This window comes from Mastomys coucha, unplaced genomic scaffold, assembly GCF_008632895.1.
Source record: "Mastomys coucha isolate ucsf_1 unplaced genomic scaffold, UCSF_Mcou_1 pScaffold18, whole genome shotgun sequence".
In the NCBI taxonomy this organism is placed as follows: Eukaryota; Metazoa; Chordata; class Mammalia; order Rodentia; family Muridae; genus Mastomys; species Mastomys coucha.
Genome location: NW_022196900.1, coordinates 83,275,126 through 83,296,452, shown reverse-complemented (window position 1 = coordinate 83,296,452; position 21,327 = coordinate 83,275,126). Strand labels below are relative to the sequence as shown.

The 21,327-nt window shown below is 36.4% G+C and overlaps 1 protein-coding gene and 1 non-coding gene across 11 annotated transcripts in view; one reads left to right on the top strand and one right to left on the bottom strand.

Annotated features, from left to right (window-relative positions):
* The window catches only part of Zmym4 (zinc finger MYM-type containing 4), a 121,835-nt gene that overhangs the window by 44,297 nt on the left and 56,211 nt on the right, over positions 1–21,327 (top strand). For 9 of the 10 annotated variants that reach the window (XM_031378675.1, XM_031378678.1, XM_031378677.1 and 6 more), the window contains 5 exons: positions 5,548–6,069; positions 8,090–8,151; positions 8,483–8,653; positions 16,439–16,523; positions 16,750–17,005. In XM_031378675.1, coding sequence (XP_031234535.1) covers positions 5,548–6,069; positions 8,090–8,151; positions 8,483–8,653; positions 16,439–16,523; positions 16,750–17,005 — 1,096 coding nt within the window. The remainder of the gene's footprint in view (positions 1–5,547; positions 6,070–8,089; positions 8,152–8,482; positions 8,654–16,438; positions 16,524–16,749; positions 17,006–21,327) is intronic. The other variant, XM_031378681.1, reaches the window with a different exon arrangement.
* On the bottom strand, positions 12,909–12,990 carry Trnas-aga. Its single transcript has one exon. It is a non-coding gene; the product is annotated as a tRNA-Ser (tRNA).

Here is a 21,327-nt window from a genome sequence, read left to right as displayed (position 1 = left end):
TCTTGAAGGGCTTCTAGCTGTTTACCTGTATTCTCTTGTATTTCTTTGAGGGTGCTATTTATGTCTTTTTTTTCTAAGTACACCGTAGCTGTCTCCAGATGCACCAGAAGAGGGCATCAGATCTCATTGTGGGTGGTTGTGAGCCATCATGTGGTTGCTGGGTTTTGTACTCAGGACCTTTTGGAAGAGCAGTCAGTGCTCTTACCCACTGAGCCATTTCGCTAGCTCCTATTTTTGTCTTTCTTAAAGTCCTGTATCATCACCATGAGAGGTGATTTTATATCTGAATCTTGCTTTTCTGTGTGATAGTTTGTCCAGGACTTGCCATGGTGGGAGAATTGGGTTCTGATGATGCCAAGTAACCTTGGTTTGTGTTGTTTATTTTCTTACGCTTGCCCCCTGCCATCTGGTTATTTCTAGTGCTACCTGCCCTTGCTAAATCTGACTGGAGCCTGTCCTTCCTGTGATCCTGGTTGTGTCAAGCTGTCTCTGTGACCCTGTGATTCTGGGATCCTGTGATAAATAAAACAAACAACAAACATAAACTACATCATCTATTCAATAAATTGGATGATGCATGCGATACTTCTCAAAAAAATATATTCTTGAAATTGGTATTCTTAGATAATATAGAACTTTATTTTCACTTTTTTTTTTTTTTTTTTTTTTTTTTTTTTGATTTTTCGAGACAGGGTTTCTCTGTGTAGCCCTGGGTGTCCAGGAACTCATTCTGTAGACCAGGCTGGCCTTGAACTCAGAAATCCACCTGCTTCTGCCTCCCAAGTGCTGGGATTAAAGGCGTGTGCCACCACAGCCCGGCCTTATTTTCACTTTTTTAAAATTGGGATTTTTTTAAATTGTTGACATTACATTTTAGTACCAAGTATACCAGATTTTAATATCTATGCATTCCCCAAATCCCATGCTATTTTCTGTGTGATGGTGTCTGTTGTAATTAATATGTAATATTGTTAGTGCCTAGAGGTCTTGATTGGGTATGTTTTCTATGCCAGTTAAAGAATTAAAAGGTCAGGAAAATCACTCGTATCTTAGGTAGCAGCAGGGAAATATCTTCCAGTGGGTCTTCCTTCCCTAAGGCTTGATGGCTGATGGCCCCACAGCTTGTTAGGTAAACATGCCCTGATCTGCCTTGATTGGCTGTCAGGTCTTTGAAGAAATCTCAATCTTTAATTCCTTTCTCCAGGGTATAGTCAGATTATTTAGGTTCTTTTGGTTTAATAAAAATTCTTGGCGGCTGGTGAGATGGCTCTGCGGGTAAGAGCACTGACTGCTCTTCCGAAGGTCCTGAGTTCGGATCCCATCAACCACATGGTGGCTCACAACCACCCGTAAAGAGATCGGATGCCCTCTTCTGGTGCGTCTGAAGACAGCTATAGTGTATTACACTGGAGTGAGTGGGGCCTTCTTGAGTTCAATTCCCAGTAGCCATATGATGGCTCATGGCCATCTATACAGCTACAGTGTACTCATACACATAAAATAAATAAATCTTAAAAAAATTCTTCATATATTCTGAATAGTAATCTTTTTCAGATATGTGATTTGCAGAAATCTCGGACTCCATTGTCTGTCTTTTCATTGGGATCTGCCTACCTCTGCCTCCCTTGTCCCCCTGCTCCTCTTCCTCATGTTGGTATCAGATGTGCACAGGTTAACTTAATTAATCATAACTTCAAAAGCTAAAATTATGATTGCTTGTACTTTATTTTTGAAAATTACACTTTATTTTAAGGATTTTATTTTTTATGTTCTATTTAGGAATGTTTTCCAAATATCATGTAGGTATACTGGGTATGTGTCTCATGCCTGCAGCGGGGCCAGAGACATCCCTAGATCCTCCAGAACTGAAATTATAGATGGTTGTGAGCCATCTTTTAACTTCAGAGCCACCTTTTTTTTTTTCTTTTCTTTTTTTTTTTTTGAGACAGGGTTTCTCTGTGTAGCCCTGGCTGTCTTGTCCTGGAAATCACTCTGTAGACCAGGCTGGCCTTGTACTCAGAAATCTACCTGCCTCTGCCTCCCAAGTGCTGGAATTAAAGGCACACGCCACCACTGCCTGGCTTAGAGCCACCTTTTAAGCTCATAAAAGGTTTTTTGATTAAACAGATTTCAGCTTTATAGTATTCTTATAGGAATGATCCACTCAAGTGAATATAACAAAAGTCAGGAAGAAAATCTTTATCCAATAAAGGATTTTAAGAAATTTGGTAATAATGTTTTATAATGAAGTCAGGTGAGAGTCATCTTTTCCTTCTTTTGCTTGCACTTAGTCCTTTAGTAGTATACTACTATTTTGATATTATATCCAAAACATTTCAAAGAGCCACTACCAACTAAGGAATACATCACTATGTGATTGAACACCACAAAGGGCTGTTAACTTTCATGTCTCACATGATTGAATTCATCCTGCATATTTATAAATTTTTTTAACAATTTACATATTTATTTACTTAGATTTTATGTGCATTGGTGTTTTGCCTAGATGTTTGTGTGTATGAGGATATCAGATTTCCTTGAACTTGACAGTTGTAAGCTGTCATGTGGGTGCTAGGAATTGAACCTGGGTCCTCTGAAAGAGCAGCTAGTGCTCTTAACCACTGAGCCAGCTTTCCATCCCCCATCCAGCACATTTTTACTGTTAATTGATGTGTACTTTTTCAGGGACTTGAAGGAAGGCTCATAGTTATCTAATTCGAGTGCCAGGAGTTCTGATTGATGCCCATTTTTGATCTGTTTGGCATCAGACACCTACATTGTGGCTTATGGCCATCCATAACTCTTAGTTTCAGAGGATCAATTGATGTCTCCTGACCTCTGGACACCAGGCACTTACATGGTGTACATACATACATACATACAAACATACATACATACATGCAGGTAAAATACTCGTATAGAAAATATGGATAAACCTAAAAATCTTAATAATTTTCATGAAAATAATCAGTGTCTCTTCTATGTGTTCAATTAGCCAGGATTTCTTAATTTAGAGAACAGTTCTGTAGAAGAGTTATCTATTCCTAGAGTTGTCAGGGTCTCTCTTTTAGTCTGTTTGGGATCACTAGCTTGAGCACTCATTTTCCAGTAATAATAACTTTTGTTAAGGTAGTTACTTTTAACTTTGCCAGTTGTCTTAGTTTGAGCTTTATTGCTGTGAAGAGACACCATGACCAAGGCAACTCCTATAAAGGTAAACATTGAATTGGGACTGGCTTACAGATTCAAAGGTTCTAGTCCATTATCATCATGGCAGGAAGCATCTGGACAGATGTGATGCTGTAGAAGGAGCTGACAGTTCTACATCTTACGCCAGTGGCAGCCAAGAGAAGAGACTGACTTTCAGACAGCCAGGAGAAGGGTCTCAAAGCTCACTTCCACAATGACACACTTCCTCCAATAAGGCCACATCAACTCCAACAAGGCACTCCTTGGTCCAAGCATATTCAAACCACCATACCAATACTGCTAACCAGTTTTCAGTCTTCATGTGATTAGTTATATTGGTACTTATGTCATTTTTCTCCTTTTCTTATTGGATATTCTCTCTTTTCCACTTCCACACTAGGAATTGAGCAACCTGGCTTTACATGCTAACCTGCATAGCCAGCCTGTAACTGTTTCTTAATGCCCTTTCTGATTTCTTTCTGTCAGAGTTGTAAATGTTGGAAAGCATACAAGGAGGATTTTCCACTTTTCTTTTTTTTGCATTAATCAGGAAGCATTATAGTGATGTAAAAATGTAAGTTATTTTTCTCCTTCCTGGTTTTGACTTCATTATTAGCTCCAATATTGGCATTTTTTTTTTTGTCTTACTGTTTATAGGTTGTTTCCTTACCTCTACCACCACCATTTTTGTAGCTCTGTAAGTCACAGCCACCATTATCAGAGTTTTCACCATTTTGTCCTTATAAACTAGTGGGTAGTACTTATTTGTCACAGATGGTGCTGTGAGTGGAAACATTTCTCCTTTAGAGGCTGGGGACCGTGGAGGGTCTCACAGGAGATGGAATAACTTACAATTTAGAATGGTATCTTGGGAGAGGGGAACTTGAAGAAAACCTTTATTTGGACTCTGTATAGTTAAGTCTTGATAATAGATAAATATTAGATTATAGATCCAAGTTAAAAAGCCAGTCACAGAAACTTTTTTGAACTGATTAAACAAGTATGTTAATTACTATTTTGTCTTTCCTTTACTTTGTTTTTTATAAGTATTGGCCTACTCTTGAACCAATTAAATGTGGCATAGGCATAGGATTTGTTAGAACGTAATTACTTTGTAGTTATGTAAATTTAGTGCACTGAAATGTATAGGTAGAGATTTGGACAGATAGAATTAGGTACTGAATAGAAGAAATGGATTTTAGAGAGATGAAATAATATAGTTGATAGAACTTATTCATGGGAGAGTTGAAATAATTCTTTTTAATAGTTGCTAGTTGGTAAATCGTTTAATCAAGTGATGGGAACATAGGAACTACAGTGAGGAAATGAATTTGAGCTTAGAGACACTGCAGTGGGGTTTCTTAGGGAAGGAGAGCTGTTGAAAGTGGGTACCTAAATCTACCTTAGGATTTATTTATTTTTATTTTATGTGTATGGGTTTTGTTTTGATCTTTCCTGCATGTGTATCTGTGCATTCAGATGAGAATGTCAGATCCTCTTGGAACTAGAGTTACAGAGGGTTGTTAGTCACTGTGTGGGTACCGGGAGTCCATTCATACCTTCTGGTACAAAAGTCAGTGGTCTTAACCTGAGCCGTCCCTTTAACCCCACTAAATCTATCTTGGAAGAAAAGAGTAAGTTAAGGTTTGGGTATAGCTAAAGAAGAACAAAGTAGGTAAGGCTTTTTAAAAAGAAATTTGTGAAGGAAAGGCGAATCTTTGTTTTATAATAGGATAGATTTCAGCATGTAGTTTTGAAGGCTCACAGGATAGCTAAAGTCATTTTGATGTTTACATATTTAGCTTAGAAAACCTTAACTTTATTAAATCTGTGTTAGTGTTAGTGCAGAGAAACTGGGATTCTGAGACTTAAGACCTATTACATTATAATGAGTGTTCTGGTCTTAACTCGGCAGAACACACACCATAAAGATTATAATTAGCATTTTCATAATTCTTTGTGTTTATTAATTTGTGAGTATCTCTTTATTCATAACTGTCACTAAGCCTCACCACAAATTAATTTCCAAGGTGAGTATTAGATTGTTTTTCATATAGACCAAGAATTTTGTGCTTTGTAATTTTAACACAGATAGGTCTGATTCTGAAGTTGGTGCTCTTTTCTCTGTATCATTTTGTCTCCTTTCTAAACTGAAGTAGTCTTTCAAGTTTAGGCTCCTGTTCCCTTAAGTGTCCAATAGGGTTAATCTCATCAGAAATGTTACATGAATGCTGTTGTAATATTGCCTATATTTTGTTTGACAAAGAGGAAATACATATGATTAAGTGGAAGACAGACCTTATGACTGCGGCCATCCTCAGCACTGTTACTTGTCTAAACAGTTTCTTACTTTTTAAGGTGGTGTCATGGATACAGAAATGTCTGAAGATACAGACCACAACTTAACTCCCACCCTTGCCAGCATGTCTTATGGAATGCCGAATCAAACAGGATCTGAAAATTCATTACTGGATGAAGATGATTATTTTTTGAACTCTGGGGATCTTGCAGGAATTCCAGTCGTTAGTAGTGACAATGAGGATGAACAGCATTTTAGTTCAAAGGACAATCTTGTTTCTTCAGTTCATACTGATGGTAGTTTGGAAGTAGAGAGAAGAGCTTCTCATCATGAATCAGACAATGAAAATGAAATACAAATTCAAAATCAATTAAAAAAAGACTTTCCTAAACAGTTTGATCAGGTTTCTGTCTTTAAATCAATACGAAAAGATTTTTGTTTAGTGAGAGAAAACAGCAAAGAGACATTTTCTGGAAAGGAGAAAAATAGAGACCTAACTTATCATGAACGTGAAAAACGGTTGGATAAACCTCATAAAGGTTTGGATTCAAGGTTGAAAAGCAGTTTTTTTGATAAAGCAGGTAATTGTCGGAATAGAATTATAAAACATAATAACAAAGTACCAATAATAGAGCTTTTATTTCTCTTAATGTTAAGTGACATTTTAAGCTCCTTGTAAATTCTCAGTTTTACTTTCTTTTATTCTACAAAGTGATTGAATTTTTCCTCAAAACATTTCATTGTTGTATAAATGGTTGAAAAATATCTCTAAACCATAATTTTTCCCCTTCTTGGCTTGCCCTCACTATTTTGATGAGAAGGCAGGATACTTGAGTCATCTGCTCGGTTTCTTTTCTTTTCTTTTTTTGGTTTTTCGAGACAGGGTTTCTCTGTGTAGCCCTGGCTGTCCTGGATGGAACTCACTCTGTAGACCAGGCTGGCCTCGAACACAGAAATCCGCCTGCTTCTGTTTCCCAAGTGCTGGGATTAAAGGCATGCGCCACCACTGCCCGGCCACCTGCTCGGTTTCTTTGGTTGGACATTAGAATTTAAAGTTGGAATCAGCATCTTTGTGCTGGAAGCACTGCTTTAAATCGCTATCCCACCTGTTAGTCTAAACTAGGGAGTTGAAATACATTACCCCCACTTTTTTAGGAGTTCATTGAAGTTCCTTTTGATTCTCTTTACACAGTGCACCCTGTAGTCTAGCTCCAGTTCTGTTCTTGAATATATCACACGTTTCTTGTGTGCTTTCCTTTCTTGCTGTTTCATGGTATGCCAATTTTTTCTCTGTGTATATATACACTTGTAAAATTATTTCCTACTCAATGAAGCATAATTCATAAATCTTTCCTACTTTATGGTTATTTCTAAGGATGTTCTCCTTATATTTTCAAAGAATTTTATTTTATGCCTTATTATTTATAGTATTTGTTGCCTTGTTTTGTTTCTCTTTCTTGACAGCCAGGTTGTATCTTACTCTTCTTTATATTCTTGGGACCTAGGCTTTTACAAGAAGATTGTAATCCTCTCCCAAATGTTAAATCGACGTTTAGGAAAGCAGCTACACTGTGTCAATCCTGTCAATCCATGTATTTTTTCTTCAGAAAATCCTAGGAAAAATGTATTTTAAGAAATAGAAAGAAGGAACCAGTATAGTGAAGAAGAACAACTGTTGAGTATATATTATACACAAGGCTGTGCAAGGGCATAGTTTATTTCTAGCATATGTAATTATATATATGAGTATGTGTATATATATATATATGTATATATATGTATACACACGTGCATATATATACATATATATATGTGTATATATATATAAAAAATGGATATTGAAATTTTAGGAGTCATTTTTCCAAAGGAACATGGTGTCTAGTAGTAGAAGGGACAAGACAAGGTAGATAGTAGAGATGCTAATGATGAGTTGAATAGCCCAAGATTGAATGCGTAAGATAAGATAGTGTAAGAAGAGTTTGTCATGGGACACTGTAATATTTAAGTAACTAGAGTGTTAAAGCTGGCCTGGAGCTCACTGCAGTTCTGCCTTGTCTCTTCAGTGTTTTAACTAACAGGTGTGAGCCACTATACCTAGCCTAACTCTGCTATATCCCTCACCCTCCAGAGTGCTTGGTATTAGACTCTGGACCTTTATGCATGCTAGACAAGTCCCCTGCCACTGAGCCACATTCCTAACTCACAGGAAATTCTTGGGAGAGACTTAGTGAATAAGGAATTTTTTCTATAGAGGTGGGTTTTGAACTGAGCAGAGTCTGTTAAACTATAAATATTGGGATAGACAGCAGAGACCTGGTGAACTTAGTAGAATTGCAAAGGAGAACAGTTTTCAGAGCATAGTAGATCAAGTCAGCATTCTTTATGAGCGAGGAAAGGTGTGTAGTAAGGCTGAATGGTAAGGGAGAACAAGTTGTGTGGAACTTTGAGTGAAACTTTTTTGGGTTCTTCAGAACCTAGTTTACTCTTAAGAGCATCTTTGTTGGAATAGAGAGATGATTTCAAATAATAGCCTTTTAGGTCATTCTTTATGAGACTTGTTATTCATATACATGTGTTTATTTGTTTGTTTTCTTTCAATAGCTAATCAAGTTGAAGAAACATTACATACTCATTTACCACAAAACCCAGAAACAAACTTTAGGGTAAGTTTTCAGTGTGTATGTAGATTGCTGTTAACTGTGGCAAGTGTCAAAAGTTTTCATTATGTCACTTCAAAATTCTGCTTGTGTTAGTCAGAGCACTGATTTTTCTTTATAACTATTATTTGCATAATGACATCTTGGGAGATACTCTAAAACGCCTCGGATCTTAGGTTCTTTGGTTGCATCGTTTAGACCGTCAGCCTTTAGGCATAGGGACACTAACACATGTCCATCCAGAGTTCATTGCCAGTGAGCTTTACTTTGGGTATTAACCCTGAAGAGGAATCATTTTAAATTTGAATATTTATCAATCCTTTATATTGTGTTTTAGGACTCCAGCTACCCATTTGCCAATAAAGAATCCATTGGTTCGGAACTGGGGAATTCGTTTGCATCAAATATTAGAATTAAAGAAGAACCTTTGGATGATGAGTATGACAAAGCAGTGGCGCCTCAGCAGGGACTACTAGACAGAGTTAAAGACGAACCTGACAATGCTCAAGTAAACACCTCACCCCTCCTGCCTCCTTCTGTTTCACAATGAGCTTACTCATTTGAGACAGGAAGTGTTTAAAGTGAAATAGTTTATGACAGGATGAAAAGAATCTTTGATCGAAGCAACTTGAATTGTTTTGCAAGTCTGTAGCAAGAATTACATGAAAATATTTCTGAAGGGGAGTTAAGGCTTATAATCCTTGTCTTTTAATAGCAGTGTGCCTTTTGTGGGCATTTTAGTACAGGTTTGAGAGTTTGGCGAGATTCTGAGATTTCAGCAGGTGAAGTTGAAGACCTAGTAGGAGGGTGGCGCATGGGCTTGTAGAGTGACTTAGTTCATAGATGTGACTAAGCCTTTGCAGCTACTACTAATGAAGTACAGGTTAGGTATACATTTAACTCTCTTTCAGGGTGCTAATGGACACAGTTATCTTTGAAAGGGTTAATTGATTTAAGAATTAGTTTAGGGCTGTTGAGATGGCTCACTGGGTAAGAGCACTGACTGCTCTTCCGGAAGTCCTGAGTTCAAATCCCAGCAACCACATGGTGGTTCACAGCCATCCGTAATGAGATCTGATGCCCTCTTCTGGGGTGTCTGAAGACAGCTACAGTGTACTTACATATAATAAATAAAGTAAATCTTTAAAAAAAAAAAAGAATTAGTTTATTGGAAAAGGAGGCCTTGGTGAGTGATTCATGATTCCAGGTTTGAGATATTTGGGTAGTAAGAGCAAGGGTACAGCTGTGTGGTTTCAGGGCTGCTCTGGAAGTCAGTCAGGAATCCTGCAACAGAAATCTTACACTCAGTTAAGTCTCCCATGCAGTCGATGGCATTGCAGTATTTGGATTGGAAGAAAGAAGCTGCACTCGGGCTGCAGTTACTGTGAAATGTAGGAAGGGGTTTAAACAATGAATATATAATAGTAATCTTTTTGAAGATAGTCTGTATTTTGTTCATTTGCCATGAATTTATAGAGTGAAAAATAAAGATAACACAAATTAGCTGTTTCTAGGAAATAATATCTAATCTTAGGAAGCTTATCTTTTCCTTTTCCTTTTTTTCTTTTTTTTTTATTCTAGGGAGTTTGTGAATGAGACATGTATGGGAGAGAAATTTTATTTAAGCATCTTTAAGCGAGGTCTCTTAACATTATTTAGAGCTGATATTTAGAGCAAGACCATTCTTTGTCATGAGGCCCTGTTCTGTTTATTGCAGGGTCTCTAGCATCCTTGGTTTCTACCAACACTTGGTTCTAGTTGCAGCTCTCTCTCTAGTTGTAACAGTCAGAAATGTTTTCAGACACTGCCAGATATTCCTGGGGAGCAAAATCATTTAGTGTGGAGAACCACTGGCTTAGATGAAATAGAGAAGAAGTAGGTGATTATGAGTGTAAGAGAGAAAAGCAGATGGTTTGTGCAATGAGCTGACACATAATTGCCTTTCAGAAATGGTGTTTATTGGAAGAGAACATTGTAACCACAGGAGCCATGTCAGGTTGGAAAACATTCAAAAGTAAAAACAGTGTATCAGAAACAGCATAATAGGGCCTTAAAGGAAAAGAAAGGCTTCTTTTAAAATCAGGAGAAGAGCTTCATTAAAGAAGGATAGCTTAAGAGTAGGAGTAAGAGAAATAGTGGCCATGATATGATAAAAGGGGCAACTTGGATAAAAGAACCTTCAGAGAAATACCCCAACAAAGGAAAATCTTTGGTTTTTTTATCTTTTAATGGGGTAGCAGGAGGTTTCATACTATTATGATTTAGTTGAGCATAGCATATGTGTGTGTGTGGGTGTCAACAAAGACAGTAGAAGGAATATGAAAATATGTAAAGAGATGATAAATTAAGTGTAGTTTGTAGAAAGAAGAGAAGTGGAAATCTTGGGTATCTGAATTTGGCCAGGGAAAATTCATATATTTCTGTGAAGATTATATGTGTCTTTGTTCAAGGTAGATCTCTAATCTCTCCACACTTCCCCTATGAACATGGAAAATTCCTAAGAACTCATTTTGCTGGTAGAGTACTAAAGGCTTCTCTTTCTTTTCTATATGACCCATTGAATTTTCCTCATGATAAAAGCTAAGGCTAAATAAGTGGGATTTAGAAAGCATTGGGAAAGTTATTAGTAGTGTTGTTTTTAAAGCAGAGCTTTCAGTGTTAGAGTATATCAGTAGGATGGAATGGATAGCAATGCCTGTGTTTTATACACTTACTGAAAATTACAAAATATGTTATAAAATTCTAAATATCAAGTTTATAATGTTTATCGGAAGAACCTCCTCAGAGGCATACTACTTCTTCATTTGGTCTCCTAAGTAGACAGTGCTTCGGGTAGGTCCTGGTAAATACAGGATCACAGAACAGTCTTCATCCTGCCTCCACAGTAGAGCAGTCCCAGCACATGAGTGGCTAGAGGTAGGTTTCTGTTGTCAGTCATTGATCCTGTTATCTGCAGTATCAAACGTGGTAGTTCTAGACATCCTCATTTCACTTTCTTCCTTCCGCCCTTCCTACTCCACTGCCTGCGTGCTCCGTGCTTCTTTGTGCCTCTCCCTCATCACTAGAAAGCTAGAGTTTTTGCTTTTTCAGTACTGTGTAACACTTCATTAATTTTATTCTTTTTCCATAGACCAGTAAGTAGTAAGAGTTACAAAGTATTTATTTGATCTAAGAAACTGTACTCATAAAGTACTGACAGCTCTTGTCTCTGATCATCAATTAGTTAATAGTGATTTCTCCCAGTGCTTAACTTTGTAGTATTGCTTTCAGTGCACTTTTTACAGTTTTTTGTTGTTGTTTTTTGGTTTTTGGGTTTTTGAGACAGGGTTTCTCTGATGTAGCCCTGGCTATCCTGGAACTCACTCTGTAGACCAGGCTGGCCTTGAACTCAGAAATCTGCCTGCCTCTGCCTCCCAAGTGCTGGATTAAAGGTGTGCGTCACCACTGCCCGGTGGCTTTACAGTTTGAAATGGTCTTCATCCAAGACATTATAGGATGCTGAATGTCTGCATCTGTGCCTCCCTGCTAATCCATTGCTTTTAGTCATTTCTCAGTCACCTTGCTTCTGTTAGCTGGCAAACCATTTTCTGGCTTTTTAGTTTTATTCATTCTAATCCCGTTGCATTTTACTAAAGTGTTTTCTGTAGTTTAAAAAAATAGTTGTTGCTGTTTTTAATGTACAATATTGTTTTATCCTCGTAACAGTTGTATATGTATGTTTGTGTGTGTGTGTTTGTGTGTGTGTGGTCTAAGGTAATAAGCTAAATTTCATAGATTATTTTAGTTATTCAAGGCTATATGGCCAGGAAAGAATCAGTCTAGTTTATAATCTAGGTATTATTTTCATTAGATTATCTTTTTGTAACTAATTTTAAGAAAATGTTTAGGTAAGTTTTTCAAATTAAAACTCTTAAGAAGAAAGTCCTCTTCTTTTATCTTTTCTATAGGATCTCAAAGTTAGATGTCACTAATATTGAAACCTACATTTTTTTCTTCTTTTGTTGTTCACTGGAATAAAAAAGAACTAATTTGTAATCTTCTGTTGGAATAAATGAAAATGTGAAAGCAAATTGCCTAATTAGTCTAGTAATGATTCATAGACTCTTTGAAAGTAGTACAGTTATATAAATGTTGGATTTGACTTTAGTTATATTGTTTATTTGGCCATAGAGGATGTTTGTTTTCAACATTGTTGCCTTGTGGTGTTTATAAGGCCTTCCTTTGTGTTCATCAAGGAAAAGATAAAGTACTTTTTATTTTGACCTCTGGTTTTTAGTTAGTTTTATTTTGTTTTGTTTTTGAAAGCTTTGGGGTCATCAGGCATTTATTTCTCATAAATCATGATTTAATAGTCATTGTAGGAGATAGACAAACCAATCATTTCTGCCTTGAAGATGTTATAAGCATTTTATACAGAATACAGACTTCTCTTCTTTCCCTGCTAGCATAAATAATACATACCATTGACTTAAATAGATCTCATAAGTTTGGGAATTGCTATCACAGAATAAGAAAAGTATACTAGTGATCTGCCAGGTGTGGTAGTACATGCTTTTTTTTTTTTTTTTTAAGATTTATTTACTATATATGTATGAATACACTGCCACTGTCTTCAGACGCACCAGAAGAGAGGACCAGATCTCATTACGGATGGTTGTGAGCCACCATGTGGTTGCTGGGATTTGAACTCAGGACCTCTGAAAGAGCAGTCAGTGCTCTTAACCGCTGAGCCATCTCTCCAGCCCAAAGACATTCCTTTCGCCCGTAGTCGGCAGGATTCGAACCTGCGCGGGGAGACCCCAATGGATTTCTAGTCCATCGCCTTAACCACTCGGCCACAACTACTGGTGGTAGTACATGCTTTTAATCCCAACATTTGGATAAAGTCAGGCAGATCTCTGTGAGTTAGAGGACAGCCTGATTTACTTAACAAGTTCCAATCCATCCAGGGCTATGCAATGAGATTCTGCCTTTAAAATAAAAGTAAATACCACCTACGCTGCTACTTTGATTATCAGTGTCTTTATTAGGTTCCACATGATATTTCACATAATTGATAATACATTTCTTATATATATTCTGTTCATTATGTTAAGGAAATAATTGTGCTAGACCAAACTCTGAATTTTAAAACAAAATTCTGGGAACCTTGTGGAGTTACTAACATAATATAGATTATTGCATATTATTAATACAGCATTAGTACTTAACTATTGTTGGATTTTTGGCCCAAAACATGCTAATTTATTTTATAGGAAATAAAGAATATAAAATAATAGAAATGGGAAATAAATTAACACTTTTTCAGAGAATTAATAAAACTTGTGATAGTCAAGTGGAAATGTAGGTAAAATAATAATTATAGAAATGATAGTACTAGTTCTATGTGTCATTTTCCCATTTGAGAGTCACTATGCCCAGAAGCAACTAAAAAGTAATTGTAAAATAAAAGATGAATGAGTGATGAGACCTTTTTTTTTTTAAATGTGAGAAGTGTTAATGATGTCAACTATTCCTAAAGAGACAGGTTTGATGAACATAATGGTGATTACGTTCCAATATTTCAAGAAGTAGGTATACACATACACACATACTGTATGTACATACTTTTAAACATATATGGAGAAGTTCAGTGGAAAACAGTTTGGTGAAACATTGTATAGCTTCATCAGATAGTGTGATACAAGATTAATCAGGCTGATCATGATATAGAATATATAATCTGTGATAGACATTTTCCCACAATTTGGTGTATTCATGGTAAGAAGAAAAACAATTTCTATTTAGTGAAAGAAAATTTCCCAGTCCCAAATGGATCTCAGCCAGCACTAGCAAATTATCGGTGGCTGGTCAAATCTCATCCACCTTATGTTTAAGCATGTTGTTCAACCACTATTACAAATAAAGTTTTATCAGAACTTGGTCATGTTCATTTATTTACATGTTATCTGTGAGTGCTTTTGCTCTACCAGGGCAGAGTTAGGCAGTAGTGACAGAGATCAGACCATATGGCTTCCAAAGTCAAAAATATTTACTATCTGGTCCTTTTCAGATAAAGTTTGCTGATCCCTGGACTGTATTATAGTGAAAATAATTCTTTATTATTTTCTAATGGAAGTAAAATTTTGTAAGAAGTAGAAGAAATCACAAAGATCAAGATTGTCAGAATTTTGGCATAAGTGGAAACCTTATTACATAAAAATTCTAATTCTAAAGAAATGTTAATAAATGCTGCTGAGGTTAATATTGTCATCATAATGCACTTGTATGCGAACATTAAAGATATGTGCAAGTTAAAGCAACTAGGAAAACACTTTTAACTGAGAATAGTTTTGTTTGAAAACTGGGCATGGTTCTATACACATTTATTGCCAGCACTCGGGGGACAGAGGCAGGTGGATCTCTCAGTTTGAGGTCAGCCTGGTCTGCAGAAGTAGTTCCAGGACAGCCAGGGCTACACACAAAAACCCTGCCTCGAAAAACCAAAAGAAAACCAAAACAAGAATTACAGCTTTATTTGGACAAAACCAATTTCAAAACGTCTCATAAACTTTTATAATGGATCTTGTAACCTAGTGATCCTACTTTAAGAATTAAAAATACTCATGGTGGCATTTCACTGAGAATGCTGAATATATGCAAACCCTAAGTATACCATTATAGCGATGCCACACATGAATGTGTTAGTGCCTGAGGCAAAAGGTAGAAAAAAAACCAAATAGTGCTGATCTTGCTTTTATTTAAAGTTGCGGTGTTGCTATGTTAGCCATCAAGTTTTACATACATTTTCATTTTTAAAATATTTGAATTTGTCATTTTAGTAGTAATCACCTGTATTCCAGTACTTCAGAGGCAGCAGGATTACTCTAAGTTTGGGCTTCGTCTGGTCTATTTAGCAAGTACCAGGCCATTTATGGCTGTACAGTAAAACTCTGTCTCAAAAACAGAAACAAAACACCAAAAAAAAAAAAAAAAAAAAAAAAAAAAAAAAAAGAAAAAAAAAAAAAGAAAAACTGTGTTAAAATACTATTATAATTGCAGAAGGTTTCGGCAGTCTTCCTTTTGTGCCTGAGTTAAGTGTACATGTCAGCTTTAGCTTCTTAATTTCATATGTCACTATGTATATATAATAAATATCAATATTGCTCAAAGTTGTATAGTTTGTTAATATTCCCACCACCAAAAGGGAGTAAGTATGTCTGAGACACCCTGTATTCTAAGAATGATTGGTCTCTGTAGTATTTTGCAAGCTTTGTTGTGAAAAATATCTTAAAATTAAAAAATAAAAAGCCAATTATTACTTAATGCAGCTAATAGTTGAGCAATATAATTGTAAAGATAAAGAACAGCCTGAAAAATACAAACTGGAACTCTGATGTGTGTTGGCTGTGTCTGACTTAAAATGTTTACTTGTATTTAAAGCTCATTTAAGGCTAGAGAGTTGGCTCAGTGGTTAAGAGCATACTTGAGAGGACCTTTGGTTGTTTCTAGCACCTACATAGTGGTGCTCACAACCATATATAACTCCAATCCCAGGGACCCAGTGTCTTCCCTGGGCACCAGCCATGCATGTGCTACACACACACATTTAGTAGGCAAAAACTCATATACATAAATAAATCTAAAATTTTTTCTTTGTAAGTCATTTAATACAGTTTTTCAAGTGTGTGTTTGGAATTCTCAAACTACCCAGGCATCTGGTTCTGGAACTCATGTCTTATAAATGCTGCTATTTAGCCATTAGATGTTATTTTGGAGCAAAATGAAGGGATACATAATAATTGAAATGAGCAGAACATGAATTCATAAGAAAAAATTTGTTTAGAGTAATTATAACTGTAAAGAAACTAACTTTCCGTTGACTAGAGAAAGGAAAAGACTGGAAAGAAATATACTGGAGTCCCAGAGGCCCATTTGAGGTGATGCAGGGGGTGGTAGGTTTTTTTTCTGTTTATTTAAATACTCTATGGTGATTGTGTATTACTTTTATAATAAACAGGAATTTAAAATACTCTAATATTAAAGAAGAATTTCAGAAATAACTTAGAAATATCTGGTAGCGAGCCAGGCTGTTTTGGAAGCTAACGCTCACTTTTTATCCTTTCCTCCTAGCATATACTTGTTTATTTTCCCTTACTGTTAAGTCTGCTTTGTACTGTTTTGTATTTCATTATTTCTTATTAATGTTAATACTGTAAACATTTTCTACCTCTATATAGCAATAATAAAATGTCTTGATTTCTTGAAGAGTTTGCTATTTTCTCTGTATTTATTTATTTTTTCTTTTTTAAAGGAGTATAGTCATGGCCAACAGCAAAAAACTCAAGAGGGGGAACTGAAAATTAGCGCGGTGTTTTCAGTCAGTGGCAGTCCTCTTGGTAAGAATCAGACCTGAATAAATGAATTGTCTTTATTCTGGCCATTATCAATGAGAGGCCATTTCTAGTTGGTTTAGAAACTAGGATGTCCTCTCTTCATTTAGAATCCTTTATATTGTATATTCCATAATTTATACTGGATCCCAAACTAGCTATAAAAGAGAAAGTACCAGTGCATAAAATATAAGATTAAAAAGCTTTGAATGTTCTTTTCCTTTTTTTAAAGCTCCACAGTTGACGACTGGCTTTCAGCCTTCCCTGGCATCACCTGGCATGAATAAAATGCTTCCTTCAGTTCCAGCTGCAGCTGTTCGAGTTTCCTGCTCTGGTTGTAAAAAAATCCTCCAGAAGGGGCAGACTGCTTATCAGAGGAAAGGGTCCACTCAGCTTTTCTGCTCCACTCTGTGCCTCACAGGATACACAGTTCCACCTGCCCGCCCACCGCCTCCTCTCACAAAGAAGACATGTTCAAGTTGCTCAAAGTATAGCAGAATTCTAAGTTATCTTGTTTCTTTATTTCTCTTAATGCTTGTTTCTTAACCTGTGCGTTATTATTTACATTTCAACTTTGCTGTAGGTTTTTCTTGTAAAAACAAAACAAAACAACAGCAAAAATATACATATTATTTAGGGCAACCATGTTGCTGCTTTCCGTTTTTCTGGGAAGTACTCAATCTCTTAGCTCAACAAGTGATTTTTAAACCAATCCTTTCGTCTTCTTTAGTTAAGATGTCTTACATTCTACTATTCTAGCACTGAAGCACCTTTTCAAGAGTTTTTCTGTATATCACACTGGCTGTCCTGGAATTCACTGGGTACACCAGACTGGTCTTGAACTCATCTAGATCAGCCTGTGTCTGTCTCCTGATTGCTGGGATTAAAGGTGTGCACCACCAACATCCTGCTCTGCATGTGTATCTTTGTACTACTACATGTATGCTTGGTGCCCTCAGTGGTCAGAGAGTGTATAACTGGAGTAACAGACCATTGTGAGCTGCCATGCGGATGCTGGGAAATAAAATTGGGCTCCTCAGGAAGACTGCCCAGTGCTAGTGCTTTTAACCTTTACACTTTCTCCCCAGCCCCTTCCGTTTGTGTTCATTTCTCAGGGATAACTGAAAGAGTTAAATTCCGTGGTATTATAAAGTACCATTGCGATTTAAGTTACTGTTTTTCATGCATCCCAGTGTAGATTAGAGTTCTGCTTTTTAATTTGTAACCTTGCTGCTGCTTAAAAGAGAAACACCACAGCTTTTTTTTGTTGTTGTTGTTGGGAATTTACTTTTAAGGTTATCCAGTTTGAGAATCACAAACAGAAAAATCTAACCTCTAAAAACTTTTTAGTAATAAAATAATACTCAGAAAATTTTGGGGTTTTGAGCATCCAAGATTTTCAGGTCAGGGATGCTTAATCAGTAAAATCTGTGCATGTATTCCAAAATCTCGAAAACATAGTGAAAGTTGAAGCAGTTGTACTGTGGATTTAAGAAAGGGTGTGCTCAGTTTGGAACAGTTAGTGTGTGAGCTTCCTGATACTATAATTTTATATGGTGGATGTTTCTCTAATAATGTCTTTATGTGGCTGAAAGTGATATAGAGCCGTATGTTGATTAAGAACTAGATTAGGAAATTTCATCTAGTTCTGTTCAAAGTTAAAATTAATTTAATAATAATAATATTGGTGTTTCGGTGATTCAGAAGTTGAGTAATAAATTCAAGCAGTCTATTAAAAAGTGGAGTGCCTGTAGCTAATATATTTAAAAATTCTAAGTTGAAAAGCCAGGTTTGTGGAGCTGGAGAGATGGCTCAGCTGTTCAGAGCACTGCCTGCTCTTCCAGAGGTCTTGAGTTCTGTTCCCAGCAACCACATGGTGGCTCAAAACCATCTGTAATGGGATCTGATGCACTCTTCTGGTGTGTCTGAAGACAGCTATGGTGTACTCATATGTATAAATAAATAAGTCTTTAAAAAAAAAAAAGGCCAGGAGTGATAATGTACACCTTTAATCCCAGCACGTTCAAAGTAGAGGCAGGCGGGTCATCTGAGTAGGAGGTCCACAGAGTGAGTTCCAGGACTGCCAGGGCTACACAGAGAAACCTTGTTGGGGAAAACAAAACAAAACAAAACAAAACAAAAAAACTAAACTAAAGGACCCCCTCACCCAATTCTGAGTTTATGTAAATTATTCTTATAATAAAAGTGACAACTTAGGTAATGCATTAATTAACTTTAGCCATTTCACCATGAAGATATACTTTAAAGCATAATATATAATAAATAATACAGTATTACCTGTCAGTGTTAAATAAAAACAATGTAGCAGTATGTACTTTGATGGGTCTACAACTAATAGTCTAGTAGATACCTAGTATTATTTAGTGAGTTATTTAATGACTTTAAGTTTAGAGAAAAGCTATAAACGTTACAGTTATGTCTTCAGTAAGGTGACTATTAAATTGACTTTCCCATACTATTTCTAGCTAAATTAATTTACCCAAAGCAGAGTTCTTTATTTCTACTATTTTGTGGTTTTAAAAACAAATACTTAGCTGTATTGTCTAACCTGCTCTGGTTGTAAAAAAAATCCTCTAGAAGGGGCAGACTGCTTATCAGAGGAAAACTATGATTGTTTTAGCTTTCTTTTTTTTTTTTTTTGTAGTTTTTTTAGTTTTTTGAGACAGGGTTGGTTTCTCTGTGTAGCTTTAGCTGTCCTAGAACTCACTCTGTAGACCAGGCTGGCCTCGGACTCAGAAATCTGCCTTCCTCTGCCTCCCAAGTGCTGAGATTAAAGGTGTGTGCCTCCACTGCCTGGGTATTGTAGCTTTCTTGTTTGCTGTTTTATTATTGAAATAGTTTGATTGGTTGATGTAATAGCTTTACTTGTTCATCTTTAACAATTTTAGGAATCAGGAATTTCTGAGACATCACTCATACTTTTTTTTCCCCATGAGAACCATAGATACTTCTGTAAAGATTTATCATTTATTTTTAACAATATAAGCTCACATAATTATACAGAAATGTATCACCTTTCATGTATATATTTTTAGTAGTATACTGATATGGGGAGGTCATGTGTGTACATATGCACATGTATACAGGTGTATCTACATATGTGTACACAAATATGAAAGACAGGATAACCTTATCTTCAGGAATCTCAGGAATGCTATCTGCCTTCTTTAAGGCAGGACATCACTGATTGGCTGACTTGGAGCTTAGTACTTACTCTAAGCTGACTGGGATTTGCCTTAGGGATCCTCCTGTCTCTCTCAGGTATCTTTCTGTTTGAAGAATCCTCCTGTCTCTCTCAGGTATCTTTCTATTTGAAGGATCCTCCTGTCTGGTCTTTTCTAGCATTGGTATTACAAGTGCTTATTACCATGCTTCTTTTTTGTTGTTGTTGTTGTTGTTGTTGTTTTTGGTTTTTGGGTTTTTTTTGTTTTGTTTTGTTTTTTTTGAGACAGGGTTTCTGTGTCTGCCCTGGCTGTCCTGGAACTCACTCTGTAGACCAGGCTGGCCTCAAACTCAGAAATCTGCCTGCCTCTGCCTCTCAAGTGCTGGGATTAAAGGCGCACATCTGGTTTTTTAATTTGGTTTCTAGGTATTGAACATAGATAGTCATGCATTCAAGGTTATGCTTTTATTGGCTGAACTGTTTTTTTTTTTTTTATTGTTATACATAAGTACTGAATCAGACACAACAGAAGAGGGCGTCAGATCTCATTATGGATGGTTGTGAGCCACCATGTGGTTGCTGGGATTTGAACTCAGGGTCTTTGGAAGAGCAGTCGGTGCTCTTAACCATTGAGCCATCTCTCCAGCCCCTTAACTGTTATCCCAGCTACACCTTTTGGATATGTATATGTGTGTGTGTGTGTGTGTGTGTGTGTGTGTGTAATATATGTGTGTGTATGTTACATTTTTGCATACATATTAATTTTATCTACATTTCTTATATTTCTTTGTCCTTTGGTGGTTTTTGCTGAGTTGTCTGAAAACAGATTATTTTTCCTTACATATCAGAAATAACTGAGGGGCTGGAATGGTGACTCAGCAGTTAAGAGTTCTTGCTCTTTCAGAGAGAGGCCTTTAGTTACAAGGACCCACATCATGAATCATAAACATTTGTAACTTCAGTTCCAGGGAATCCAATGCCTTTTAGCCTCCTCAGGCACTAGGCGTGCAAATGGTACACATATATAACCAGAAGCAGATGTTCTATACATAAATTAAGATAAATAAATCTTTAAAAGAATACCCAAAATGTTTGTGTTTTTCCCTCATCCATCAAGATTTCCAGTTTCACCTATTTTCACTGTTTTATCCTCTCATTCATTTATTCTTGTAGCCATCCATTTTTACTTTTTGTTTGTTTGTGGTTTTTTGAGACAGAGTTTCTCTGTATAGCCCTGGCTGTCCTAGAACTCACTCTGTAGACCAGGCTGGCCTCGAACTCAGAAGTCTGTCTGCCTTTGCCTCCCAAGTCCTGGGATTAAGTACCACCGCTGCCTACCATTTTTATTCTTTGCTCTTCTGTTTCTCTCTTTCTATTACTTTGTAGCACTGTTTATTTACTTGCTTGTCTCCTCAGACTCTTATTTTTTATGTCTTCTTTTCTTCCTATTCTTCATTATACTTTATTTTTTCCTGGATTTGCTTTATTGAAAAGCTTTCATTTCTTATTTACCACTTGCCCTTTCTTGCCTTTCTCTGTTGATGTACATAGTCATTAGAGCAGTAATTCCCCTTTTCTGCAGGATCTCTGAGCCTTAGATATAGGAGTTGTAGGAGTATCAGTTGG